Source organism: Aspergillus aculeatinus (genome assembly GCF_003184765.1).
Source record: "Aspergillus aculeatinus CBS 121060 unplaced genomic scaffold BO66scaffold_2, whole genome shotgun sequence".
Lineage (NCBI taxonomy): Eukaryota > Fungi > Ascomycota > Eurotiomycetes > Eurotiales > Aspergillaceae > Aspergillus > Aspergillus aculeatinus.
Window position 1 is genome coordinate 106,902 of NW_020291471.1, and position 27,261 is coordinate 134,162.

A 27,261-nucleotide genomic window follows, 5' to 3' on the forward strand; every position below is an offset into this window, starting at 1 on the left:
TCTATGACTTTAAAGATCAAAGGTTCTCACCAACCTCGGAGTCATAAGCGGTGTGTTGAGGAACTATAACTCGTTTCCCATGGAGAAGGGACACAGGGTGGATATCCATGCTACAGCACGGAAACATAGCAAGGCCTGAGACCAAGAATGGGCCCCGATATGTTGTGCTTGGATCAGCTGAAGTGATAATTAGCAAGGAGGTGGGCAAAAAGACGCCATAGCTGAAGGCTGTAGCAGAAATGGCATCCAGATTGTGTCGCTAGGAGCTCAAGCGGGGTAATCGATGACTATGGTTCCAGATGCCTTGTTTAAGAGGTCAAAGCGCAGACTACCTGGTAGGTACCTATGCTTAGCTGCTCAGCTGCAAGCACTACTAGCAACACGTCACAGATGGCGGCCAATGGCGTATTGGGATAAATAAAGCTAACAAATAGGCGCCGTGATAAGATCGCCCCAAATATGGGTCGCTTAGGTAGCTGAGCCGCGATCCTTGCGGGGAACCACAAACAACCAGAGTACTTAGCACTCAACCGATATCTTGATCCAGCATTATGGAACATACGGGGTTACTTGAAGAATAAGTTTGGATTTCACACGTCAGGTGCTCGCTTTATTTTTTTTCGGGAGGCAATCTTTCTATCGAGTACTCCGTGCGGAGTACTGGGTCTCCTATTCGGTAAGTTAGATTCATGCGACCGCTCAAATCCTCACACGCACTAACCCTCACTAGGTATGGGATGGTAGTTACTTTTGAAAGAGGCCGACCCACCCACAGCAATGACTTGTGCAGATCGTCCAATGAAAAGATTCTTTTCGGCTATCAATCACCTGCAATAGCCCCGATACAGGTAAAGAGGGACCGATCATGGATCACGAGTGGATGACCGGAGGAAAAAGCAATGCTTCCCCCTCTCGCAAGCTTCCAAGGTTGTTTGCTTATATCGCCTCTTTTGCCGCGTGTCGGGCCGCAACACAGAACTCAACCACGGAGTAGTTCGCAGATAAGCACTAGAGATGCAGTTCAGTAGCTAGTTGCGTAGCTCCGTCGCCTCGCTCTAAGACCGGACTCGAGTTGGGGGTTGGATGAAACCCCAACTGAACGCTATCTCCTTGACTCGCGCGATCTTCGATCAAGGTCTCTCTGCCTCCATGATACAACGGTTCACTCCACCTACGCACCTGCGGTGGAAGGCTCAGTACGACTTGGATTTCCCGTTTTCCAAGCAGACGCAAACCCAATACCCTCGACGCCACCACGACAGTCCTCCGATTTCGTTATGAGTGTCTCTGAGAAGGCCCCGGAAAAGGCCGAAGATGAGTACTGGAAGACGGGTAAGGATCAACAGTTCTCGATGTGGTCCGATGCACTTTAAGGAATAGTTACTGATAGGTACTGAGTGAACCCAGCGCCAGAACCCGCGACGTTCGTTTCGTTCGGTGATCAGGGCTTGACGGCAACTGTGGGGGCTTACGGCTCCCTGCTTCGGATTTGCTGTCCTGTTCTGAGCTCGGGCGAGCAGAGCCCCGACCAGGTCAACCTAGACGATAGGGACTCGGGCGATAGCGAGCCAGAGGATGGAAATGCTTCAGACAAGCAGAACGCTGGTGATCGTAGCTTGGATGAGGTCTTCCGATCGAAGATCCTGTGTCTCGAATACAGCGGCGAAGAAGCATACTTTGTCTCAAGCCGAGCAAGCCGTCTTGCAAAGAACGCCGATGACGCCAACTGCGGATTCGGGCTGCGGTTGGACGGAAGCATTCAACCGGAGCTATCAACGCTGGACTTCGTCGACAATCGCTGGCCGATCATCAAGTACAAGACAAAGCAAGGCTTCTCCATCACGGTACGGGCTTGGTGTCAGCATGGCATGGTTTTGCAGCAGATGTTGATTGATCGAGGCACCGACGGCCCGGATACAGTAAAACTGAGTCTGGATATGAATTTTGTCATGCAAGATCTGGATTACATGCGGTTGGTACTGAATATGAACTTGTGTGAGGATCAATCAAGCGATTCTAAGGCCGAGAACTGCCTCATATTGAAAGCCCAGCGTCAATGGAGTTCCAAACAGAGCCAGATTGGCGTGCTCGTGGGACTATTCAAGGACAATCAGAGTCATCCTATTAGAACCTCTGACAGACCAAAACCGACAACAGATCATGCTGATATTGTATCTCAGAGCTCGGAGGGCAATCCACAGCCCATTGCCTTGGAGCATGATTTCGTCGATCAGATAGATCGGGTCACGTACACGGCAGCATTTAAATTGCAAGTAGCCTCATCTGGCGAATGGAGCTCACTGGCAATCTCAACATTGCCTAAGGCGCCGTCACCTAGCTCGGATGGTCAACTAGGCGTATTTGACTCTTATGAGGATAGATTCAATTGGCATTGCCGTCGCCATCTGGAGCACATTATATCGGTGTGCAGCATCCCTCTTGATGGGACACCATTGAAGATCAACCATACAAGAACTACCGACGCCACGAAACATACCTGGACTAAGCGGGAGCTTGACCCCTCCGCTCCAGCTCCCCGAAATCGAGGTGTAGCGCTCACTTGTGGCAGTTTTGGAGATCATAGAGTTAGCATATCAGGAAGTTCGTAAGTTCCCTCAAAACGTGCAGCACAAGCAGATCCCCGTCGAACACGCTGTTGACTATATAAGCTTTGCATTCATGTTCATGTTGGAGATGTACAAACTTCTTGTACCGCATCTGAGCACCTCCGATCTGTGCGGAAGAATCAAATGGACATGCAAGAATCACCTGGAGTGGGTCTTCAATCTGAAGCCTGAAGCAGCCTCTTCTGCTAATGTTAGGATCGATGGCGAAATTATCAAGGTGGGTTATGGCAGCACCAGGGTCCCGAATAACAATCCTACCCTCATGCCGTATCACATCATCAAAGCAACTGAGTATTTGAAGGTGTTTCATGACTTAGAAGACCTTGAATTTGTTTGCAAAGGATTGGGAAACTTGTGCCAGGAGTGGTTCCTACAGTTGAATCAGACAAAGAACAGACGGACGCCCACCTGGCAGCACTTTCAGGGCTCTGATGTTCCATACTATCGGCTAGGGGATCATGTGTGGATATGGAAGGCTCTCAAAGGCATCGAGGAAGTATTGAACAGGCTAGAATCTCGACCGTCAGCCATGTATAAAGAGAGTGCAGTCCTCGATGATTTTTCGAAGCTGCGGGAGCGAATGTTCACCGTGATGGCCGAGAAGCGCGGGAGACGTCAATCAACCCCCGCAGAAGAGTGTGAGCGAAACATCTATTTCAGCTCAGATGATATACGAAAGGAGAACATCAAGCGGTTCACCGTCCGAAACGAGGTCTTCAACAAACGCATGCTGAGTGTTACGCGCAGTGCCAACGAAACGCGGTTTCTGCTCCATTCGCGGGATACCGTACTGTACTACGGTGCCTTGTGGGGTTTCTTCGAGGACCAAGAAGACCTGCTTCATGAGACGCTGGAAATTCAGACGAGACACGAAGACAGCCTGTGCGACGAGGTGGAGTGGGCCAATCCCCTTCGGTATGGACTGGCTCTACTGTGGTCTCTTCAGGGGTATCGGCTGACATGGGGAAACTCATCTGGCCAAATGGTGAATCGAGCGAAAAGATTTCTGCTGGCTTCGTCTTACCCAACTGGGCTATTTCCTGGTTATCTCAACGTGTTAAAGCGAAGGAAATATAATTACTTCGAAGCCGAGAATGATTGTGACTTTTACTTCCATACCGGATTCGAGATCGCATACATCCTCTTGAAATCTTTAGATCTCAATGAGAATAAGGTCTTGCCTGTGGAGAGAATGAAAGACCATGAGACTCTTGACTCTTCAACCGTTACCGCACAACAGCACGTCTATCGTGATTCAAGACCCTCGGGCGACCAAAGCTCTCATCTTCGAGCAGGCACACAGCTGGTGTCGGTCCCGATTACCCTCCGAAGATGGAACCCATACGGGACATCTCTCGATGTGAATAAAATCGTGGATGTGGCAGACGACTGGCTTTTTAGGGACCCTGATTTCCTTGACTTTACTCCTCCCGATAGCAGGGAAGACAGGGAAGTTATTATAGGGGAAGCTTCGGAGGCCCTTGGCCTTGAGGGAGGCGATGAGTCAGCGATATGCGCAGACATAGAGAGATTGGAATCAATCCATGCACGTCTTTACGCTTTGAAAATGATATCCCTAACACTGCCAAGAAGAGAGGATCCATTGTTGACAGGAGCAGAGGCACAAAGCGAGAATCCATTGGGGTTCGTCCTTGATGTTCGCAAAGGCCGTAAAGAAAAGCCGGTCGACGCAAAAGTCTTGCGGCTTGGAATATGGAAAGATGAAATCTTTCTCATGAAAATCCATCTAATGAAAAAACGACGATACAATGAAAGTAAGAAGCGGATGGTGTACATCACATCTCCCACGGGCGAGATGTCTGCCACCTGTTACCTCGCAACCCCTGAGCGTGACAGACCTAGCTTCGCGTCTTTTATCAAGAGACATCGCGAGATCACAACAAGCTTCTTTCATGATGATGTTGTGGTAGAGACCAACTCATGGGTAACTGAATTTCATTGTCGCTTCTTCAGAGCAATTTCCAGGGGCACGGAGGGTTGGGACAGATTGCACGCACACAGGCAGTCCAAAGGGGGAGGTGCTACCCCAGCCCAGAGATACAGCCGGCATTTAGCCTCGAAGCTGTGTTCCCCCCTCGGAAACGGGATTTTCCTGGTAGATGATGTTTTCAGTTTGATCATGGTGGGTGACTGGTGTGACCGATACTGGACGTGTCATGTCCTGGCGACCTCAACGGCCAGTACCGACCCAAGCAAGGAAGTTTGGGGCCTGAAAGATCACAGCTTTACTCAAAGAAAGGTGCTTGAGCTGTCTTTACTAAATAAACTGTTGGTCGATTTCCACCAGAGCACCAAGGAGATTCTGCGCAGGGTTGAGCAAGACTCTCGACCCAGTGCATCGGAAATGAGTGAAGATCTATACTCGACCATGAGCTTCAAGAACAGAAAGCAAGAGCTATTGGATGAAACATTCCAGGTTCTACGCAGGGTGAAAGACAGTATCACCGGGGTCCGGACGCTGATAGACGACTGGAGGCAGCGGGAGAGCTCCCAGGGGCGAGAAAGGCCCCGCTGGACACGAAGCAATGAGCAGCGGCATGGCATGCTTATTCGAAAACTGACTAATGAGTTGGCCAAGCATGACCGCGAGGTGGACGTCTTGCTCTCCCATGTTGACTTCCTGATCGCCCTGGTGAACAATGAAATATCCCTCAACCAGGCGAGGGATGTTACTCGCTTCACCTACGCCACCGTCTTCTTTCTCCCGGTGGGGCTTGCAGTCAGTATCTTCAGTATGAGCGGGCCGCCGGACCATACTGCCATTCTCGGCATGGTGGTTACTGCAATCGTCGCTTTGGTGATCACGGTGGCTTTCTTATGGCTTGTCATCCGAGTTCCAACACAAGTATACCCACAGGGTCAAGGCATTGGCTCGCCGGTGAATGTTTTCCTGGCTAGAAAGGCGGGCGAGTTGGCCCACCTGCTTGGGGTGCAAGACACGAGCAAGCCAACCAATGCCAGTCAGGATCCAGTCGACGAAGCGGCTCGATCTAGCCACCGGAGCATGTTTCGTGGTATATATGATAAGATAGCTGGTTTCTCGGGCTTGAGACATCAACACGCTGTACAGAAGCGCGAGGGTGACGCCCAAGCTTAGCAAAAGGTTTCCCATGGGTGATGAAGAATGGGGGATCCCTTGCAAGTAGGTTTAGAGAATTCCTTCATAAAGCAATATTCCTGTCTGCGGCCTGCGGCCTTTTTGTCCTCATATAGCCTGATGTAGTCTGAAGTGATCACTCATCAACGTCCTCCGGAAATTTGAATAGACTGCCGTAAAGAGAACCTTCATAGGCATGGAGTTCGTTCAGCTCTCCCGCCAGTTGCTGGAGTTCAACAATAATGCGTCCATTGGGAGCACCGAGGTAACAGCCAGGAAAGAGGGATTTGGTGGGGACGCTCTGCATAGAAACAAAAAAGACCTAATAAATAGTAGGGTAGTACCCGAGACAGCCGACAAAACAAAAAAAGATATGACAAGAGTGGGATTCGAACCCACGCCATCAAACGATGATCAGGAAGCTGTGAAGCTGAATGCTAAGGTAACCTTAACCTGACGCCTTAGACCAACTCGGCCATCTTGCCCGTTGTTGTAGAATGCTTTGAATGTGTGTTTTATAACCGGCAAAAAGCCAGTGATCCGCAAAGCGCTTAAAACCTGGGTAAATTCACATTCACAGCCTATCACTGAATCAGCAGCCACTTTCCTCATGCCAAAAAAAAAACTTATTTTCTCTTTACATTTGGTGGTGATAGAAAATTTGACATGCCGATTTTGTGTATTCAGAGCTGCTTTACATGCTGAGTCCCCTATCGCCTACCTCAGAGTAAGTATCCTGTCTACAATTATAACATGCAGAACGCATGTAAGATGCATAAGACAGATTCCAGTCACATTACATAGGCTTCCTCAAGATACAATAATATCAGGCCCGCCACTTTTGCTCCCTCATCTACGAGGCCGCTTCTCTATGTGCAAAACCAACCCGAACCAACGGACACGATCCCTCTATGATCAATCCCCTGTGTGAACAATCCACCATGACCCAGCACCACCTCCTCAGGCCTTCTGCTTCCACAATCCCCGAATAGTCCCAGGCAAGAACCACTCCAGATACTTCCAAACCTTTCCTGGAGCATCAGCAGCAGCCGTCATTCCCAGCCCCCCCACAGAAGCGAGATAGTCGCTCGCGTACATTACCTCGTAGTCATTAGAGAAGCCGTTGAACTGTGTCGCGCTCACCACACTGTACGCTACATCCCGCAAACAAACTGCGTCAGCAGGGCCCCAAACAGCATCAACCAGGAAAAGGGGAGAAAGAAAGAGAGAGCTCACCACCCATCTCCCGAAAAACCAACCAATCCCCGACCTTGACCTCCCCCTCCATCACCACCTCCTTCGCCACACAGTCGATCCCATCGCACGTGGGCCCCCAGATCGAATACGGATGCGGTCCCGTCGCGCGCTGCTCCAGTTTCCCGTTCTCCTCGCCTCTCAGGGGAGTCGGGTCAGGTACGAAGACTTCATTCTCCAACAAGACCAACATAAAGCTGCCGTACACCCCGTCGTTCAGATACAGCATGTCGGGGGTGAGGGACAGGTACGGCTGAGACTCGTCGAGCAACGGCTGCAGCTGCCGCCGCCGCGAGATTACCTTGCAGGCCATTGTGTAGAGGGTGCGGGCGAAGTAGCGACCCGGCTCGGCGATGACGCGCACGGCGGACGAGTCGGGGAAGGCTCCGTCGATCGCACGCGCGAGGGGGCCGGCCATCTCTTCGAAGTTGGTGTCTTGAAAGCCGCCGCCTACATCGAGGATGTCCATGGGTGGTAGGCCGAGGTGGGTTGCGAGATCGAACACGTGTCGGGCTTGGTGGACGGCTGTTGTGAATGCTGCTGGGTTACGGGCGCCGGAGCCTGTGAGTGTAAAGGGGGCTTGTTAGTCATGTCGATGCGGGGTATAACACAGAGTAGGTGAATGGATGGTGCGCCCATCTGCACGCTTGTATATGTCTGCGCGTCTGTGTGTTTTGTGTACTGCGCACTTGTATGCGCTTATTTGTTTGCCGGTGCACGCATGTGGGGGTTTTTTGAAAGTCGCTCGGTACAGGCATATAGAACAGATCTAAGAAAGAAAGAAGATATGACATACCAACATGAAAGCTTACCCCCCTCACACAAAGACCCAACTCCTTTGCCCGTCGCAGCAGCGGCTCGGCCGATGCCAGCGGCGCGCCGAACTTGTTGCCCAGCTGTGCGGCAGCGGTGTCGTCCTGTGCATAGATCCGGAGCAGCAGGTGCATATTTGGAGCGTGAGCCTTCATTTTATCGAGCTCGTCGATATTGTCGAATGTGGTGAGGGAGATGCCCCGGGCAGCGGCCACGCGGATGGCGGAGATGGACTTGCATGGATGTGCGAAGATGATGCGGGAGGGGTCCACACCCAAAGACAGGACCAGCTCGATCTCCGTCTGAGAGGCGCAGTCAAATCCCAGGCCCAGGTCGGCGAGAAACCGCAGGAATCGCACGTCCGGGTTGCATTTCACGGCTAGCGGGTCAAAAACCCCTGGTCAGCCTATTCTGTTGCTGCGGTGGGAGGACTGTGTGGGTGCGTGATGGGGGTAAATTTATGAAGCAGGGGACGACACTGACCGTAGAAAGGCGCTATGTTGGGTAGAGCGCGTCGCCAACGGTTGTAAAGCTTCAAGGCTGGCCCTGTGTCGGCGATGAAGAAAGGGCGATCACTCTGTGTGCTGTAGGGGTCTTTGTTGGTTTCTGTGATACGGTTGGCGATGAGGTGGTCGATGAGTTTCCCCGCGGAGGGGAGCTCGAGGAGGACCATTGTGGATGAAGTTAAGGGTGTGTGATTTGTATGTGTGATGGTGGATGGGGAAGTCACAGAGAGGGATCTGAAGCTCTATTTTATAATGGCTTGGGCAGGTGAATTGCCAACAGTGACCATTCGTCTTTTTGCCCGGGCTCACTCGACTTCATGTTCGGTGGTTGCCTACGCGTAGAGCCTGACCAGGCACCACGCTTGTTTCATCGTCGCCCAAGGTAACAGCTTGCATATGGTTCATGTGTGGACTAGTCTGAGTGGTCACGGTGTTATGGGAGATGTCTCATTGATACTGTTGGACGTAGGGCTGTCTTGAGTTCAGCTCTCGGACACGATGTTTGCTTGGCATTTAGCCATCTCGAGCACTACCTATCTCTTTTGTTTCAATGTTCCTGGGGATTTGTTTCAACTTTCTGATGTTATGCTGGCACAAGACTTTTGTTGTCAGTGTTTGAGATGCCCAGCTCTTGATATCCGGCCAGGAAGGATGCGCTTCCAAGACGAAACACTGTAGTCACGTATCTAGACCTGCAGTGGTAACTCAGTACTGGAACCAGATAGCTTGCTAAGATATTACAAGATCTACGATTTCTCAGCCGACGTCAGTTCGCTACGACAGGGTTCTGCATGCTGGCGGCATTTGCGGAAGTTGCGACACCAGCTCTGGGCGGCCACGTCCTTGACACACTTAACGCACGATGCGAGGAAGTACTATAATCAAGGAGGAGACACAGATCTGGCACATAATCTGGCAGTGTCAAGATGTGGGCAGGTTAGTCTTTCGCGTTGTTCGCGATATGGGCACTTTTTATGTGTCAGTATGGCTCATCCTGCATGCATGATCTGTTCTGCAACGCCACATTTTCCTACCGTAAGCGGAGATATCTATGAATGAAGTATCTGCCACGAGTGGACTGGTCACGTTGTCGCCATCGACGCGCATTATGGGCTGCTGGTCATAGATTAACGTAGCGTTGAGCAGCATCGGGGCTGACGTCGGGTAGAAGCTGCATCTCGGGTTGTCAAGTGATGGTGCCCATTACTCGGGCCGCTTTCCTTGGAATTTTGCATTGGCGCTTTGGCAACTCTGGTTCTTTTCTGTGATGTAGTGGGATTATAGGATAGTATTCGTAAGCGTGGTCATTTTTATTGCTGCCCGTGGGGTAGTGGAAGTGAGTGACCCCAGGCTGATTCCGCCGCAGGTTAAAATATGTATTTGACTAGGTAGAGGCAATATTTTCACCAAGCAGAGCCCACCGCGTGCACAGTTAGTCACGCAATCAGATAAAAGCCCGAGAGTTTTCACAAGATCACAAGCCGCCTGCTATAAAATCATGGCCCCGACTTGGTGGCAAGCAATTATTTCCTACCTGCTACTTACAGGGCATTGAGGCAGGCAACAAGCAAGAATAATGCTTCTGTGGGTTTGAGTTTAGATTGTAGAGCATTACTATGATACGTGCTTCAACAAGCAAGCCCGGCTAGCTCAATCGGCAGAGCGTGAGACTCTTAATCTCAAGGTTGCGGGTTCAACCCCCGCGTTGGGCTTTACTTTTTCCTTTTGTTTTTGTTTCTCTACTCATTATATTATCACATGAATCTTCTTAGAGCTGTCTTAGACGCTTAACTGTTTATCCCGTTCAGATTTACCGTATAGAACAGTCTTCCGCCTGACCCATGGTAGCTGAATCCCAACTCTACCCTCCGTTGGTCGCATTATTACTTCATTTACTACGTTCGACTGCATCCCTTGCATTTCAAAACAATCATAGAACATCAAATTTCCAATCCAACCATGCTGCAGTCCAGTTAAACGTTAATCACATTCTCCTTCCCCACCCTTTGCTCCTGCGACGGATCAAAATCCCCGAATGCCTCCACCGTCTCCCCGCGCAGATACTGCACCGGCGTCTGGAACCCCACGAACCCAATATTCGGACTCGACAGTCCATACCCCATGACCCGCTGCGCTGCCGGCGACCACGACAGCACCTCCTCCGGCGCATTCGCCAGGTAGACGTTCTCCTCCTGGCGCAGGAACCCGCGCGAGAAGAACATCCCATGCACGATGCGGCGCTCCGCGGTGGTGACATTTGCGCCGCCCGCATGGTACAGCCCGCCCAGCATGACCCAGCAGTCGGTCACGTCCAGCTCGGCGGCGACCGCCTCGTCGAGCCGGGGCGCCCGATCGGACCCCCACCGATGACTGCCGGGGATGGCGAGGGTGGCGCCGTTTTCCACCGTGGTCCGGACCCCCGGCACCATGAACGCCATCATCACGTCGGAGCCCACCCGGTACCCGTCCGCGGATTGATCCGCGTGGTCGACGTGGTAGTTCTTGTCGTCGCGGTGCAGGCGCTGGGCCTGGGCGCCGGGCCCGATGTCGAAGGTCATCGCGATGGAGCAGATGGCTTCGCTGGTGTAGGTGTGTTTCGTCTCGCCGTAGAAGTTGGAAGTGGTCTTGTCGATGAAGGTGGCGGTTAGGGTGCGGACGAGGGGGTCGACCAGGAAGGTCTCGCGCACGGTCGGGCTGCGGCCGGCTAGGTTGGTGCATCGTCGGGTTTCAGGGGGGAAGAGGTCGCCCTGGAGGTTCCTGTTAGATTGTTTCTGGGATATAACGATGAAGTACCGGAGAAGGGGAGGGGTGTTGATCAAGGAGGTGTGAGGTATGTACCTTCCATGGTTTATCGGCCTCCAGATATGGCTGCACTTCCGCGTTCGCTCTTTGAACGGTCGCTGCATCGGTGAAGTTCTTGATCACACAACAGCCATCTTGGATGATTGCTTGTATGATAGCATTCACGTCTGAGCGGTCGATTCGTTGCACTTGAGGAATCTTGACAGCCATGATGGCAGTTGTTGTTGTTGTGCCAGAGAGCAAGGCCGTCTTAGGGCCTCCTCAGGGCATATAAACACATTCCTCCTCCGCACTTGGGTTCCCATCTCGGATACGTTTAGTTGCGGTCGAATGTTTATGGCATGTGGAGCCGTGGCTGACTATTTTCCCCGCATCTAAAGCTGGAATCTGTGGCCGCGATAAGAGGTTATCACGGCCATCACCCCGCCTCCGACCAATCGTCACGGGGAGGATTATCAGCGCTTTTGGGTGCTTGCCCTTCCTCTTCTCGACTTCATCCTCCAAATGGCTACGATACAGGGCTCCTGTCACAACTGTCGCGCTCGAAAGGTGCGATGCGACCGAAATACACCCCGGTGTTCCTCGTGCCAGTTGCGGGGTGTTGATTGCCAGATACCGGCGTCTCCACCGCGGATACTCTGGCTGCGGCCGCGCAATGCTCATGGCAAGGGTGAAGTGGAGGAGTTGCATGCAAGGCGGCAGCCTCTAGTCACAGGTAAGCTGGCCGGTTGCATACCCAACTAAATTGCTACGATGTGACAGAGTCTGAGTTGCGTAGAAAACCAACTCGGTAGCAATGCTACCAAACTGGTGTCCATCTTGGGAGGCGTCTCGATAGCTGCGGCCCTCAATGAGCTAGATCAACAGGCTATTGGCCTCCAGTCCGACGAGACCACGTCCATTGGACCTTTTCATGCATTTCGGTCCATGGACGACATCTCCTCGGCTCAACCTGACGCAGAGTCAGACACCACCGCATTTGCAGACCTGGACCCGGTAACGTCCGATGCAATATATGGACTACCAGATGATTCAGTCTTGTTCTCCGAAATAGCAGGACAGATGCATACCCCCAATCATACATATTCAGCTTCGAACCCACCCAATCTCGCATTCCCCTTGAACTCACCACTCGCGCGAAGCACACCACAAGACCTGGTCGACTTCACAGCCCCTACTGCTAAGCTCTTGGATCACTACCGCCGCACCATTATCAATTACCTGGCCCCGGCACGTGTCAAATCCAAGTCCCCCTGGGAGAAGGTTTACATCCCCAGCGTGCTCGGCGCTATCGGCGAGATCCTTCTCAAGGGGGATAGCAGCAACGCGCGAGTGTCCCTTCTCTTCTCGGTCCTTGCAGTTAGTGCATTCAGTCTACACGAAGACACCCTGTTAGAAGATGAATGGGGTTGTTATGCAAGTCCCCGCCTCCTTGGAAACATGTATCGTGCGAGAGCTACTATACGCTTAAAAAAGTCCCTACGGGACCTGTCGGCCGGCGGGACAAAGAAAGACAAGTACAAGGATATCCTCATGGCACTGCTGAGTATGGTGACGATTTGTGTATGTCATGGAAAGCGTAGGAATGGTTTGCGACTGTAATTCTAACCTTTGTCCAGATAGTCAGCGGGGACATGAACAATGCAGCACACTACCTGCGAGACATCGAGGAGATCATCCACCGGTACGGAACACGCAAAGTCGCCCGATCGGTGAAAGTGCGCATGTTACACAGTATCTATCTCTACACACGTATGTTGACGGAGCGTCTGTGCTTTAAGAACCTGGACTCTGATGCCGTCGCGACGGGCGATGGGGCTGAGAAGCCCTTCGACCCCCTTGCGCACTCAGTGCAGATTTCCACGATGGACTACATGGTTGGCCCTGTCTACGTACCCGTTGCAGATGACTGGGTCCGGGACTTGGAGGATTCTGATCCCAAATTCCGGTCCCCTTTTGAGGATATCTACTCTCTACCGCAGTCGCTGTTTGAGCTCATCGCCGCGACAACGCGATTAGCATCCAGCTTGGGAAGATCAACTATGCGCGACTTTTCAGAGCCGGTACACCACAGTACGCTCTTAGCGAGTATCAAAAACCTGGAGAATCAAATATGCAGTTGGGAGTACGGCACCGAAGACATCAACAGTGCTTCACCCCGGCCCCCGAGGGAGCGCTCCCCGTACCACCTCGTCCAGGCGGTTCACAAAGCCCTGATCATCCACTTCCACCGGGCCATCCGGAACGTCAATGCGGCCATCCTCCAGCCATATGTCCACGACGTGATGCGGCATCTGATTGCATACGACGACTGCAGGCACAGGCTCAATGACCAATCAGCAGATACTTGCTGGCCCGCATTCATCGCTGGCTGTGAAGCACTGGATCCTCAACTCCAGGGGGAGTTTTCCCGGTGGCTGCAAATCGCCGCCCAGACGACGGGGATCCGGATGTATACTGTAGCGCTGGAGGCCGTGCGGCAGGTCTGGGAAGCGCGGAGGCGTCCTGGTAAGCAGGATGCGGCTTGGTTCCAGGTGCTATTCAATTCCAGTGATCTAAGGGTGTTGGTGCTAAGCTGAGAGAGAGAGGGAGCTTCTTGTATGACGAAAGCATCCCGATAAGCCGTCTGTTCTTTTCGTTCTCATTGGTCATTTACGATTGACTTGGCGCAGTCGAGGATCGGTATGGAGAACACAGGTTAATTTACACTCTACAGTGAAATGAATGGCCCACAAGGCCGAGACACTTATCATATCTCCGCATCTCCCCTCACGATAAGCAACCCCCCCTCCCCTTGATTCTTATCAAGTGCGGGGAGATCTGCAATTGGCAAGTGACACCGGAATCTAGACGCTGATAGCCTTCTGCCGCGATACGAGATCCTTGCTTCGTCTAGATTGGCCTGATTTTATTCACTCCCTGGATTCGGTTGAATAGTATATGAAGGGGTTGCTTCCGATATTCCGGGCTTCGGCCTCGGATGGCTGTCGGCCACACAAACAACAAGATAGGAAAATATGGAGCACGAAGAAAACCATCTTGGGGGTGACAATGTTGCTTCCAGCAAGCTGGAGAAAAAGCAATTCGACTTGGAACCTACTCTCTCTGTCGCCGAGGGCCAGGTCGATGCCGACGAGACCACTCATGGCAATCTACATCGCACGTTGAGTCCGCGGATGATCCATGTACGCATAGTCTCCCCATCCAGGGCTACCCCAGTAAGCCACATTACTCACAATATGACCTGCATAGGTGATCTCCCTCGGGTCCAGCATCGGAAGCGGGCTCTTCATCGCGACGGGCAAAGCCCTAGCGGAGGGCGGCCCCGGCAACATGTTCCTAGGCTACCTCGTGGTCTGTCTCGGGGTCTGGGCGAACCTTCAGACCTTGACGGAGATGACGATCGCGTTTCCGACCTCGGGGAATTACATCGACTATGCGGATCGGTGGGTGGATCCAGCGTTGGCGTTCGGGGCTGGGTTCGCCGAGTGGCTTGGTAGGTTGCTGTCTTCGCTGTGGGTATGGGGTGTGGAGATGAGCTGATTGTGCCGGTCTGCATAGGGTGGACCTCGGTGTTTGCGTCCGAGGGGACTTTTCTGGTTATCCTGGTGAACTTCTGGGCCGGGGGCGTGGTGCCGGAGGCTGCTTTGCGTGAGTTTGTCCCACTCCTTGCCTTCTTCTCGTTGTGGCTCTGGGTCTTCTTTGGTTGAATGATTTGCTTTTCTTTGAGGAGCTTGTGACTGATGGCTCTATACACAGTCACCATCTTCTTGGTAGTCTGTTTTGTGGTGTTCCTCATGCCAAACAGCTTCTTCGGATGGCTCGAATACATTGGGTCACTGGTCAAGGCTTTCTTGTTCGTCTTCATCACGATCATCTCACTGGCCATTATCGGCGGCGCGGGTCCGACAGGATATGTACGAGACGGCAGCACCTGGACCGATCTGCCCGCCTTCAAGAACAGCTTCGGAGTACTTCATCCCCCAAACTATCTTTTCTTTGCTTATTCAATCCTAATCTGTACACAATAGGGCTTCTCAAACGCCGCGTTGCTCGCCATCTGGGCCGTCGGCGACCAGGTCTTCATCGGGGTCATGGCCGGCGAGGCCGAATCCCCGCGCTACTCCATGGCGCACGCATCCAACCTCATCCCCTGGCGCGTCGCCGTGTTCTATCTGGTGTCCGTCGTACTGGTCTCCCTGATCGTGCCGTCCACCGACTCCCGCCTGCTGGGTGGCTCGAGCGTGGCCTCGTCGCCGTTTGTCATCGCCGTTCAGGACGCCGGCATCCCTGGTGTCCCAGACCTGATCAACGCGTGCATGATCATCGGCATTCTGGCGATTGCGCTGGAGTGTATTTTCCTGCCGTCGCGGATCCTCCGCACCATGTCTCTCCAGGGACTGTTGCCCGCTTTTGTGGCGCAGGTGGATAAGAAGGGTCGGCCGAGGTGGGCGCTGGCCATCACCGCGGTCGCGGGCGTGGCTCTGACGTATATGAGCTTGAGCGGTAGGCCGTCCACATTGTCTTTCTGTGCATTCTCATTGCATGCTAACCATGTGCATAGCCGGCGGCACGGAGGTTCTTAACTGGCTGATCGCCATCACCAGCGCCTCCTTCTTCTCCAACTGGGCAATCATCGCGGTCACCTCCTTTCGTTTCCGGGCTGCGATGCGAGCGCAGCAGAGTCTAATGTTTCAGACTCCATATGCGTGGCAGTCTCTATTGTGGCCTCTCGCCCCCGTGACCAGTCTTGCGGTCTCGAGCGTGTTGCTGGTCTGTCTTCTTTACACGAGCATCAAGCCGGTGGTGAGTTTTCGTCCCCGTCGTCTTTTCATTATCCCTTGCGAAGCTTCGTCAAGTTTACGCAGAGATAATCGCTAACTCGGGCCTTAAATTTACGATATAACAGAGCCGAGGCGGCTTTACAGCGTACAGTTTCTTCTCAGCTACGATCGGATTGATCCTCATCGTGGTATTTACCATTGCCTACAAGATCCTTCGACGCACACCCTGGAGGGACCCCGCGACGGCGGATCTGGTCACCGGTCTTCGGGAACTGAGTACAGAGGAGTTGCGGATGTTGGATACTTACTATGGACGACCGCTGTGGCGGAGGTTGGGGACTTATCTGCGAGTCTGGTGAGGAGGCAGGACACCACAGGGTTTGAGGAGTGGTTTCATATGGGCGATGTTGTAGTCTGCAGCTACCTCGGCGACATGAGCCAATCATCTTCCCGTACCGACGCCGAGCATGAATGTACGCATGCACATGGGCACAACCATCACTGCCAGGTGCTCCTTGAGTGCCGATGGCAGTGGATCATTATCCTCCATTTGGAGTAAGAATGCGTTATCATGCAGGCTTGATATTAGGGTGTGATGTAGCCTTCTGAGGGGGAGTTTCCCCGCATCTTAATATCACTTATCATCGGAGTCCAATGTAAATACCAGCCTCTTCCCGGAGAACCGTCTCTGTAGTGGTGAAACAGCTCACATCAGTTTTTCGTCCATCTGAGTTTAGTGAAAACAACTTGTTCAATGAAAATGGCAACGGCCGACCCCGTCTCAATAGCTTTCATTCACTTCATCACTGATCACTGGCCATACCTCGGCGCCGGCCTGCTCGTACTCTGCGTACTACTTGTTCAAAGAAGAAGCCCAGCTCCAACACATCATGACCCCAAGAAGAACCCCACAATACCTCAAATCGACCCCCTCGTCGACTTCGACTGGACTAAAACTGAGCCCCTCGTCCTCCGGCCCTTCAAACCCCGCTACCACATCACAATGGGTAGACCCCATCCCTCACTGCCCTCCAACCTAAACAACCATTAACCAAAGACCAGGAATCGAAACGACCACCCTCTCCGAAATCGTCCAAATCGACAAACACTACCTCTCGCGCATCCAGCTCCGCACCGCCCTCATCCAGCACAAGAGACCCGCCGTGCTGGGCACGACCCCGCGCGCCCTCCCCGCTGTCCGCGAGCTCTACACCTTCTTGGTCAACGACTACCTCCCGCAGCGGTACGGGGCAATCTTCCACCGCCTCCCACCGTCCCCCAACCACCCAGAATCAATCACCAACACCATCACCGGAGAAATCGTCCCCTGTACACCCCACACAGACCCCGAAGAAGCCCTCGCCATCATCGGCCGCCAAGTCGAAGAGGACTTTTTGCTCCTTCTCCCTCCTCCTCCTCCGCCCACCACCTCCACGACCGGACCGAAAACGGAGCTCAGGGCGGATGACTCGGAGAACAAGCAAATGTCGCTGGAGGCATTCATCGGCTGCTTCCCGAACGGCTTCAGCTGGGCGGACAAATTCACCAAATCGCTGGCGGCCATCCACGTCCCCGTGCCGGATTACACGGCCAAATTGAGGGGGAGTATGGATCGGTATCTGGGGCGGTTGGCGGTGGGGACTGTCGTTAAGCGGGCGAACGTATGTCTTTTCCTGCCTTTACTCTTGATTTATCTTGATGGGGGAGGATGGGGTTTGCTAATTTGGGAGTCGAAAGTGGACCGTGTCCGTGGACGGGGAGCTGCATGCGGCCGACAGTATGCATTTGTACGAAGGGGAGACGGTGGAGGAGGTTAAGGTGTTGGACGTTGAGAAGGTTTGTCTTGTTGCTCTTTTGCTCCCGGTGGAGGAGGTGAGGATTGGAAAGCAAAAGTCGATGGCTGATGCAGGTTCTAGGCCCGATTGCGGTGCGAGAGACAGGTGCTCTTCCGGCTGCCCCGCTCCAACGCGGTGGTGTTTGTGGTCCGCACGTATATGTACCCTTTGCAGGAGATCAAGGAGGAAGGGAGTGGGCCGAGGATGGTGGAGGCTATCGCTGGGCTGAAGGCGGGCAGCTCCCCGGGGTTCCATTTCTACAAGCGCGCGGCCGTCTGGCAGAGGGCCGTGTGTGAGTTTTTGGTCGGGAAGGGGGAGTCGGGTGGAGAGTAGGAGACTTACCGGGTTTTTGAGGAGGTGTCCATCAACTTCGTTCTTCATGCGAACATACCAAGGTTCTACTGGAAAAAGAGATCCGTAAACAACCCCCCCCCGGAGAGATCTAAGACATAGTCACGAGACCCTATCTACCCTAACATCAAGACAACAACATCGCCCCATCACCTCATTACCTTGCGATAAAGCCGGCGGGTTCACCGGCGGATGGCTGGGTGTTGGGGCTCTGGGGGCGAGAGGCGCTAATTGAAGGGGATGAGCGCTGAGATTTTGGAGGTCGGTAGAAAGGGTTATATGAGTATGGGCGGTGGTTATACGTTGCTGTCGAATGTGCGTATTGACAATATGTTTTGTGAAGTCATGAGTGCTAGCCTAGGTGTGTCTGAAGTCTAATGGATTCACTTTGCATTTGACCGCATTGGCCAGTTCGTCAGTGGTAGGGACTTGGCCCTAGATAGTGCTCATTGTCGGCCACTGCTTGTGGAGAGTCTATGCAACCCTGCGCCATAAGCATACAAGACTATTGTATATACTCAGTCTCAGACAAATAATCTGTTATTTCGCTCCAACCATCGTTTCTCCAACGTTTAGGTCCGTCAAGTAATCCTATCTTTCTGTGTTAGGCTTCATCAAAGTTTCTAAGACAGGACCGTAGCTCTTTCTCCGTCTGATCCATCACTCTTGTTCCCCGCCACTGCAGGGCCGTACAAGACCTGCGCCTTCAGATTCCTGAAGTCGGGTCCAGGGTAGAGGCACGTCTGAGAGACGTTGACTAGAGGTACAGTTGAATAGTGCTTCTCTAAAGAATTCAAATGGGATTTTGTAACAAAGCATATCTTTTTCACAAAACCGGGCCTGCGTCAGAAATGACCCGTTGATCCCGTTTTCCCCAATGGATATCAACATTATGACTATGTACAGTACACGATAAAAATATTATAGAAATATAAGATCCCGTTCCGGTCCCCTCAAAGCAGCAAAGCTGGTAGTGCTGTCGTGGCTTGAGTCACACCCCACACCTGGTCCTGTCCTTGATGAGAATTTCCTGACTTTCCCGCAGACGCTTCAGTTGCCGTTGTACAGAGCCCCTAGCTGAATCCACTTATCAGCTCAAGTTCACACCCAGATATGAAAAAAAACAGACTTTAGCATCCCACCAAAACAATACCCCGGGTTGAACACCTCACTCAAAGCAACAACCCCGCAACAACGGGCGCCACCCCCAAAAACACAGTGTGCGGCGCCAACAACCGCCCGGCCCCGTTATGCTCCACGGGGAAGGCGTCCGGATCGTCGGTGTTGCAATGGCCCTCGGTCTCGGTGGAGCTCAGCGTGCAGTTGGCGGTGCGGCCGTCGGCGCTCTCGAAGGTCAGCACGGCGCTGTACCAGTCCACGGTGACCGAGGCGTCGCCGCAGATGGACTTGGTCTGGACGCCCGTGTTGCGGCCGCACGACTTCTTGAACGGCTTCGACGAGCCCTTGCAGCCGAACAGCTCGTCCTCGAGGATCACCGAGCAGTGCGACACGTACGAGTTGGCCGGCGGGTTGGTCGTCCGGATCTTGATCTCCGCCGCGCTGAGGGTCTGCGCGAGGGCGAGGAGGGCGCCGATCCTGAGGAGGTGCATGGTTTGGATGTGGGCTTGAGGAGTTTGGAGTGGGAAATGCCGGATGAGAAGCCACAGGAAGGGTCGGGTGTAGGGAGTCAAGCTGAGGACTGCAGTTTATATGCTTCCTGGTCTACTACGGGCAATTCTCGGCTATCCCGGCACGTCGAGTCGGGTGCTCGGGACCCTGAAGGGTTTTTTTGTGTGATGGGCGACCAGTCATGCTGAGGCTTATCGGGCGTCGAGGGGCTCCACTGTACTTTCTTTTTGAATACTGTATGGAAAGCGAGCCTTGCGGTCTTTTTGAGCAATCGTACTGTACAAGATCCGCTGCGAGCAGTTAAGACTTCCAGAGCATCCGTGCCGGCGATCCGCATCGGGCTTGGCAGGGTACGGCTTGGCGTACAGGGTCTTTTTCATGACACAACAAAGTAATAGCTATTGCTGAAAGCACGGCGCATTGATGATACACATAACACATAGATTGAGGTTTGACTTGATTATTTGATAGCTGCCTCGTTGTGATTATATATACGTGCAGAAGAGAAACACCGCAATTGAAAGGGTTTCCTCCCTCAGACCACAAACTCGTCTAGCCTCTAGGGCTCCGGGACATCCGGGCAGGGTCCACTCCATCCGACTGGTGTCGAATGAAGACGTTGTTCCTGATCCAGGATAGGAAGTCGACCTACCAAAAAGGCAAATAGAAATCCAATAGTCAATGGGTCACATGGTGCCTTACAGTCTAGATAAGCAAAGTTAGTAGAATTAAATCCCGCAAAGGACGAGTCATTGGCAAATTGGTAGTTATCATTGGTGCTAGAAGCTACTCGGGCAAGGTCACGAGCATTGAAGCTGTGCCTGAGGACTGTTCTGGATTACGATACCCTACTCAGGTACCAGCCTCGTTATGGAAAAAACCCTATAGCTACTCTGCAGGTGCAATCCACTACTAGGTAGAGCTCTACGGTAAGTATGAATAGGTGAACGCAAACGAGTCCACCCAATCAAGGTCATCGACCAACCTACCACCTACCGTATCATCCCCATCTACTCCCATAATCTCTTACCCAGATTCTCACAATGAACCCTAATACCTACGGTACATCTACGCCATCGTCAACCCACAATTCTCACAACACCCATTCTCATCCTCACTCTCCGAATCCGCATCAAAGAAACTCCCCTCGGATTCATCCACCACCCCCAACGTCCGCCGCAGCGACCGCAGCCACTCCTCCACCCGCCCCCGATCCTGCACAAGACACAGCACCTTACACAGCCCCCGCCGACACCCATCCTCGCCCTGCAGATTCTGGAACCACACGTGGCCCCCCACCGCAACCCCGAGCACAAACTCCGGCAGCAGCGCGGAGTCCACCGCCACCAGCTGCTGCTGCAGGAGCGCCAGCTTGCGCTGTCGGATCTCGCGGAGCTGGAGCTCCGGACTGGCCTGTGCGGTGGTTGCATCGTGGCAGATGATCTGGATGACGATGCTGTCCTTCCCGTTTTGCGGGACGGGGCTCACGAGATCGATGATCTCGTAGGGCAGGGGGCTCTGTGTGGCCGACTCGATGAATCGGCGGGTGAGGAGTCGGTAGTTCTGGGCCTGGCTGTCGCTGTCGCTGCTGCTGCTGCTGCTGCTGGGAAAGACGAGCGCGCGGCTGAGGATCTGCGCCCATAGTTTGGCGGTCTCGCGGGCGCTCGGTTCGGTGTTGGACTGGCTGGCTTCGAGGTAGGTTCGGATGTGCGGATCGGCCCAGTAGGACCAGGGGCGCTGAGTGCGGGCTGTGGGTTTGTCCTGGGGGGGTAGGGTTAGTTCGATTGTTTGGGTGGTGTAGCTTTGGGGCTTTTGGGATGGGGTGGCCATTTTGATGGGGGGGGGGTTGTTGTTGGGTGAGGGAGGTTAAGGTAGATGGGTGGTTCTAGGATGAGGTCTGTTGGTTAGAGCCTTGGGAATGCTGGGGTGCATGATGGAACAGCACTGTAGATGGGCGTATTTATACCCTACATGGTGGAGAGGTTATGATCGAAGAGAAAGAAGTGTGTAGAAAGAGACTTGGTGTAGCCTTTTTGCCTACTGTGAAAGAGGGTTGAGAGGGATGATGTGGTCATTATGGTTATACAACTGTGAAGGGCAGCAGAGTGAGGATCATCTCGCAGTTCTGTTTATACTGGATTCTGCATTGTGAGTATTGCTTTCTTTTTCTAGAGGAGTAGAAGAAGTATCCAAAAAGCTTAATTGTTGAGCAGCATGCTTGTGATGTATGCCTTTGTCAATCTCCTTTGTTCGGATTGTCTTAGTATAGCTCTTTGTTCTTAGATGCTGCTGCACCCGACTTCAAGGTAGACTTCTACCCTTCTTAGATTGGGTTACAGCAGGCTGACTAATCATTGGCACTTCTTGTCAATTCTCAAGCTGGTGCAGGGGTATGCATATAGATGGGGCATAAACAAGCAATTACTTACGTATGTTAGCGTCTCGGTTGAGCGAGCCAAGGTTGCACAATAGCTCGGGAGAAGTAAGTCTAATACCGAGATGCGCAGAGGAGCTGATTTTATCTAATACAGTGGATCGTTGTTTCTATACTCCAGATCTTGCCCCGCCCCAAGTAACCTGAAGTAACTTATAGCATGTACTGCGCGGGCCGAGCTAGTACATACAACACAGCTAAAGATTACCTCCAATCAGAATTCAAGCTCATGGTGGTTTTCTTGTATGAAAGAATTGCTTAGTAGTGACCTGTGCTTGCTTCTATTACGTATAAGAAAGAGTTACATGTGAGGTCCGACAATGTAAACCTGGGAGAGTAGAGGGTGACGGGGCTGTTACTAATTCGATGTTGAATACACGTTTGCTTCAGGGCTATTTTGCAAAGCAGGCGTCACAATGACATCAACTAGCATCATTGGTCTAGTGGTAGAATTCATCGTTGCCATCGATGAGGCCCGTGTTCGATTCACGGATGATGCACTCAAATTTTGCCCTTTCTTTTTTCCTTCCCCTTCCCGTCCACCTCATCTTCTCTGTTCTATTTGTCACCTTCCTTGCTCCGTTTATTTTGTTTTATATCGTTTATCTTGATGTTCTTTCTCTTTGTGTACATCATTGACCGGGACGTCAGTTCCTTTCCTCCAGAACTCACACATTGCCAACTATAAGACATATTCTGGTACTATCAATTATTATTCCCAAACATCCAATTCGTATCTCCCGAAAAGTCCCACATATTGACCAGATCGCTCGGCAGTTGAGAGAAATCGAACTCCTCAAGCGACGGCACGATACTGGAGGGCATACCCAGCGCCGACATATCGCGGAACCGGTCTACCGGACATCCCGGTATCTCATTATCCTGGTCGGGCTCTTTCACCGTATCTGCAGTATTATTAGTTCGACCAGAAACCATCACAGACCCTGTCGCAATACAACCTACCTGCGCCCTCAGATCTCACAGCACAACTAACCCCTCCGTCACCCTCTGCCACAGCATCCTCGCCCGAGCCATCTACCTTCCGCACCATGACGCTAATCGCCAGCCAAGCCTGCCTCGCCTCCGCCGACTCCCCCTGATACCGAGTCAGGATCCTCTGCGAAGTGCGTAACGCGAGCAGCAGCGCCTCCGTCCCCGGATTGTAAACGTGTGTGTCCCCGCCACCCTCCCGCCTCCGCAAATGCAGCTCGAAACACACCACCATGGCAGCGAAGATGAAATCATGGGTCGTCAACGAGGTCACGAACCAGCGACACCGAGCCAGCACCCCGCCTGGCTGGACCTGTGCGTCGATCGTCGCCTGATGCCGCAGCAACCGCATCGCGGCGTCCAGACACACCGTCCTCGACGCGGCGCCTCGTGGATCCGAGCGACCTTCACCAAGTCCTCGCCGGTGGAGGATACACCGCGACTTTTGGTACAGGATCTCGAGATTATAGCGCAGCATCACGAGATGCGGGAGCTCCGTGACCGAGGCGCCTACCTCGCGGAACTTCAGGACTGCCGGCGTGCCCGCGTAGGCGGCGTTAAGCTGCTGGTCGAGCTGAACGACCTGCGTGGGCGCCGTCGGGCCCGTCGAGGCAACGTGATCCGCGATGCGGCCGAATACCTCCGCCAGCCGGCTCTTGGCGATGAGATACAGGACCGGCGTGAACTCGGTCTCCGGACGGGGCGGCGCGAGACTGGTGGACGCTGGCCCGAAGTCCTCGTCCAGCAGGTTGTGCGGCGGCCGGGTGTCGGCCACCCCGCTGGCGATCATGCGCGGCAGGCCGATCTGGAACGAGAACAGCGCGTCGAGCTGCGCCATCAGCGACCACAGGCGCCGGCGCATTTCGGCATCGAAGCAGGAGATTTCTGGGGAGTACCCCGCCCCGTCGCGGTGGAGCCCGGCCCGCATCGCGAGGCGGATGGTCATTCCCATCAGGAGCCAGACTTCGTGCTGGGCGTCTTTGCTGCGGAAGTACTCGGTCTGTGTGTACAGGGCGAGCGCTTCGAGGGTGTATCTGGTCGGTGTGGTGTATTTAGCCGTCAGCAAGCAGTAGGCGGCTTGCAGGCGGAAGGTCTCGCATTGGGTCTCGGGGGTGGTGGTGATGTTGTTGTTGTCGATGGGGTCCGGGGTGGTGGGGCCTTCGGTGCGCTGGTGCAGGTGAATGGCGAGGTTCATTATGCTAAAGAGGATGCTGAGCCATGTGGGGCTGATGGATTGGGGATCAGTCCAGAAGTGGTCGTACTGGGCTTTTGTCAGTAGGTGTGGTAAGTACGAGTTGCGGTGGTGGGTGAGAGACTTCTTGCTGGAAGGTAGGGGCGTGGATGATTACTGGTGGCGTGAGATTAGTTGACTTGTTATTATGATGAGGATAAATCAACTCACAAACACCAGGTTCCATCGAACTAAAGAATCGCGACACTAACCGGTCAACAATGGGTCGTGCTGGGATATGAGCCAGGATCTCCTCCATTCCACCCAGTGGTGACAGTCCCAGTAGCAATGCGGACCCTTGCTGGCCGGACTCTGCGTCAGGCGTAGTGAAGGGTGACTCGGAGTCAACACACTCCTTAATCTCAGCAATCTGCTCATATAATGAAGATAAACAAGTCAATCATGTCAATAGTCCAGGAGCATTTGTAACAGCAACATACACTATCCTGAAGTACGGCCCAGTGTGCACCCGAAACATAGCTCATACCCGTTGCATCCACACGCATACTTCCCAATGAGTTGGTGATTGCATCTTGCCCATCTGCATCGTCAATTTGCCTCTCCTGCGCCGTGTGCAGGGGGCTGCCCGAATGGCCTGAGCCCCCACCCTTCTGCAGGACCGTTACGAGCTCCTCGAGTTGCCGTATGCGTTGACTCAAGTGCCGCGCTGACGAGGGAGGATTGCGACGCGAAGCAGCCGAAGCTGGCCCCGTGTAGACGCAGTCCAGACCACGCTTGACACAGCTGCTACACGGTCGAAGGCGATCACATCGCAGTCTTGCATAGGTCAGTACCCAGGGTGGCTTCGGGAGGACAAGGGCGTTTACTTTTTCTGACGACAAAAGGTACAGGATAGGGCTGTTCTTACTGGAGGCTGCAGCGATGCCATGAGTCTGTAGTTCGGTTCTTGTCCAGTGAAGACCAAGACTCGGTCACGCTATGGCTTGTTTGGTGTCAACGATCAATGTGCGGGTGCGGGGTTGGCAGCCGCCGCTTATGTCAGCCCTGCACCATCTCTGTTCCACCTGAGGCTTGTTTCGATGCCACTCTCGATGTCAGTCTCGAATGCCATATTATCTATACCATAGTCAATGTTTCAATGCAGCACATAGACAAGTTGGCTTGAATCGGAAAGTAAGCCCCACTGCGTATTTTTGCTTCAAGAGGAAAAGCCCGCTCTTGCGGACCTTGAATCATTGCCTCACCCGGGAGATAATCATCAGCCAGGTTGGTGTGACATCTTCCCAGGACCGAAACTTTAGATTGAGCCAAGCGATCCACAATCTGTAATTTACGAGTAGCTCGGGAGGCCTCTCCCAAGAGTCAAGACGTGTGCCCCTCGGGGCCACCACCACCAGCACCTCCGGACTTCCCATCCAAGCCTAGCGCCGGCCCGGAGATGCTAGCGCCGGAAGCAGATCCGCCCCATCGCATCGGGCCCGGGCCCTTGCTCCGGGATCGACCCTCAAGAAACCATAGTATAAATGCTTAGCCCAACCGAGTACTGGACGTACCCCATCACCTCCCATTTCCGAAATCCACAACACTCATTACAATCACAACACTCTCCTAAAGGGCACAGCCGAAAATGACAACCCTCCGACAAATCTTCCCCCCACCGCCAACCTTCACCGACCGCACCATCCCCGACCTCACCGGCAAAACCATCCTCATCACCGGCGCCACCTCGGGCGTGGGCTACCACGCCGCCAGCCTCCTGTACGCCAAGCACGCAACCGTGTACATCGCCGTGCGCTCCGCCGCGAAAGCCCGGGCCGCCATCGCCGCCATCCAGGCCTTGCCGGAGTGCACGCACAGCCGGGGCCGAATAGCGTTTCTCGCGTTAGATCTCGCCGAGCTGGGCGGAATCAAGCGCAGCGTTGAGGAGTTTCTGGGGAAGGAGGATCGGCTGGATGTGTTGGTTCATAATGCCGGGGTGATGACGCCGCCGGCGGGGAGTAGGACTGGTCTCGTATGTTGGTTGGCTCTTATCCGGTTTCTCTTTCCTGGAAGGCGGAAGATGATGTGCTGATGTGATGTGAGGGGGGTTGGTGAAGGGCCATGACCTCGAGATGAGCACGAATTGTCTCGGTCCCTTTCTGTTGAATCAGCTCCTTCTTCCGGTGTTACAGCGCACGGCTGCTTCTGCGGAGCCGGGGAGTGTTCGTGTGGTCTGGGTGGCTTCGTTGCTCTCTGCGTTCGTTGCGCATGGGGGGATTGTATTTGACGAGGAGACTGGCGCCCCTCAGGTGCTTAAGAATGCGATGGAGAATTATATGCAGAGTAAAGTCGGGAATGTGTTTTTGGCGAGTGAGATGGCGAGGCGGTTCGGTGGGGACGGGGCGATGAGCTTGGTTTGTGTCCCTTCATTGAGTGAAGTGTGGGAGCTGTACTGATGAACATTCCAGAGTGTGAACCCCGGACTCATGAAGACGGAGCTCCAGCGGCATAATTCGCCGGCGCAGGGCAAGATTATGGTACGTCCTTTACCTCGTTTTAAAGTGTTAAGGTGGAATGCGTGCTAATAGTAGCAGGGAATTCTCTTCAAAGGCCCGCGGTACGGAGCGTATAGTGAGCTGTTTGCGGCGCTGTCGCCGGAGGTTACTCCCGAAAGGAACGGGGCATTTGTCATTCCATGGGGTAGGTTTGGGACGGTGCCGTGTCATATTGAGAAGGGTTTGGCCAGTGAACAGGATGGGGGCACGGGGGCGGCGGAGAGGTTCTGGGGGTGGTGTGAGCGGGAGACGGCTGCTTTTCGCTGAGGAGCTTGTAGCTGTCCACCTGTGTTAGTTGAAATACCCTAGTTGTGTCTTAATTTATTAAGGAACGTATCTGTGTCACCTACTATCCTTTATCGATCACTGTATGCACGTACGTACTACATAGT

General features: G+C 53.4%; 9 protein-coding genes and 3 non-coding genes across 12 annotated transcripts; 6 read left to right on the forward strand and 6 right to left on the reverse strand.

The window, feature by feature from the left end:
- The first annotated feature begins 959 nt into the window (after positions 1-959).
- Positions 960-5,833, forward strand: BO66DRAFT_387564 (uncharacterized protein). Its single transcript, XM_025646336.1, has 3 exons — positions 960-1,332; positions 1,408-2,605; positions 2,670-5,833. Exons 1-3 carry the CDS (start codon positions 1,278-1,280, stop codon positions 5,743-5,745), a joined length of 4,329 nt encoding a protein of 1,442 aa, XP_025508554.1. The 5' UTR covers positions 960-1,277; the 3' UTR covers positions 5,746-5,833.
- Positions 5,834-6,119: 286 nt separating this feature from the next.
- Positions 6,120-6,230, reverse strand: BO66DRAFT_t30. The gene has a single exon. It is a non-coding gene; the product is annotated as a tRNA-Leu (tRNA).
- Positions 6,231-6,598: 368 nt separating this feature from the next.
- Positions 6,599-8,513, reverse strand: BO66DRAFT_363880 (type III PLP-dependent enzyme). The gene is made up of 4 exons (XM_025645133.1): positions 8,296-8,513; positions 7,796-8,191; positions 6,982-7,560; positions 6,599-6,899 (listed from the first exon to the last, which is right to left on the reverse strand). Exons 1-4 carry the CDS (start codon positions 8,483-8,485, stop codon positions 6,706-6,708), a joined length of 1,359 nt encoding a protein of 452 aa, XP_025508555.1. The 5' UTR covers positions 8,486-8,513; the 3' UTR covers positions 6,599-6,705.
- Positions 8,514-9,957: 1,444 nt separating this feature from the next.
- On the forward strand, positions 9,958-10,030 carry BO66DRAFT_t12. Its single transcript has one exon. It is a non-coding gene; the product is annotated as a tRNA-Lys (tRNA).
- A 255-nt stretch (positions 10,031-10,285) lies between these two features.
- On the reverse strand, positions 10,286-11,330 carry BO66DRAFT_449500 (phytanoyl-CoA dioxygenase family protein; the record flags this gene model as incomplete). Its single annotated transcript, XM_025651785.1, has 2 exons — positions 10,286-11,065; positions 11,157-11,330. 2 exons carry the CDS (start codon positions 11,328-11,330, stop codon positions 10,292-10,294), a joined length of 948 nt encoding a protein of 315 aa, XP_025508556.1. The 3' UTR covers positions 10,286-10,291.
- Positions 11,331-11,624: 294 nt separating this feature from the next.
- On the forward strand, positions 11,625-13,699 carry BO66DRAFT_449503 (Zn(II)2Cys6 transcription factor; the record flags this gene model as incomplete). Its single annotated transcript, XM_025651786.1, has 3 exons — positions 11,625-11,835; positions 11,899-12,683; positions 12,740-13,699. 3 exons carry the CDS (start codon positions 11,625-11,627, stop codon positions 13,697-13,699), a joined length of 1,956 nt encoding a protein of 651 aa, XP_025508557.1.
- A 438-nt stretch (positions 13,700-14,137) lies between these two features.
- On the forward strand, positions 14,138-18,372 carry BO66DRAFT_363882 (uncharacterized protein; the record flags this gene model as incomplete). The annotated part of the gene is made up of 10 exons (XM_025645134.1): positions 14,138-14,305; positions 14,373-14,616; positions 14,682-14,779; positions 14,969-15,091; positions 15,152-15,626; positions 15,685-15,926; positions 16,030-16,226; positions 16,962-17,478; positions 17,642-17,740; positions 17,821-18,372. 10 exons carry the CDS (start codon positions 14,138-14,140, stop codon positions 18,070-18,072), a joined length of 2,415 nt encoding a protein of 804 aa, XP_025508558.1. The 3' UTR covers positions 18,073-18,372.
- Positions 18,373-19,047: 675 nt separating this feature from the next.
- BO66DRAFT_387568 (uncharacterized protein) lies at positions 19,048-20,120 on the reverse strand. The gene is made up of 2 exons (XM_025646337.1): positions 19,220-20,120; positions 19,048-19,163 (listed from the first exon to the last, which is right to left on the reverse strand). The coding sequence occupies exon 1, from the start codon at positions 19,698-19,700 to the stop codon at positions 19,263-19,265; it is 438 nt and encodes a 145-aa protein (XP_025508559.1). The 5' UTR covers positions 19,701-20,120; the 3' UTR covers positions 19,048-19,163; positions 19,220-19,262.
- A 158-nt stretch (positions 20,121-20,278) lies between these two features.
- BO66DRAFT_449511 (uncharacterized protein) lies at positions 20,279-21,549 on the reverse strand (the record flags this gene model as incomplete). The annotated part of the gene is made up of 3 exons (XM_025651787.1): positions 20,279-20,367; positions 20,422-20,424; positions 20,808-21,549. The coding sequence occupies 3 exons, from the start codon at positions 21,547-21,549 to the stop codon at positions 20,279-20,281; spliced, it is 834 nt and encodes a 277-aa protein (XP_025508560.1).
- Positions 21,550-22,582: 1,033 nt separating this feature from the next.
- On the forward strand, positions 22,583-22,653 carry BO66DRAFT_t13. The gene has a single exon. It is a non-coding gene; the product is annotated as a tRNA-Gly (tRNA).
- A 79-nt stretch (positions 22,654-22,732) lies between these two features.
- On the reverse strand, positions 22,733-25,284 carry BO66DRAFT_363883 (Zn(II)2Cys6 transcription factor). Its single transcript, XM_025645135.1, has 6 exons — positions 25,202-25,284; positions 24,815-25,151; positions 24,546-24,744; positions 24,460-24,491; positions 23,117-24,404; positions 22,733-23,058 (listed from the first exon to the last, which is right to left on the reverse strand). Exons 1-6 carry the CDS (start codon positions 25,261-25,263, stop codon positions 22,859-22,861), a joined length of 2,118 nt encoding a protein of 705 aa, XP_025508561.1. The 5' UTR covers positions 25,264-25,284; the 3' UTR covers positions 22,733-22,858.
- A 621-nt stretch (positions 25,285-25,905) lies between these two features.
- BO66DRAFT_449514 (NAD(P)-binding protein) lies at positions 25,906-27,136 on the forward strand (the record flags this gene model as incomplete). The annotated part of the gene is made up of 4 exons (XM_025651788.1): positions 25,906-26,346; positions 26,432-26,728; positions 26,783-26,851; positions 26,909-27,136. Exons 1-4 carry the CDS (start codon positions 25,963-25,965, stop codon positions 27,134-27,136), a joined length of 978 nt encoding a protein of 325 aa, XP_025508562.1. The 5' UTR covers positions 25,906-25,962.
- Positions 27,137-27,261: the final 125 nt, after the last annotated feature.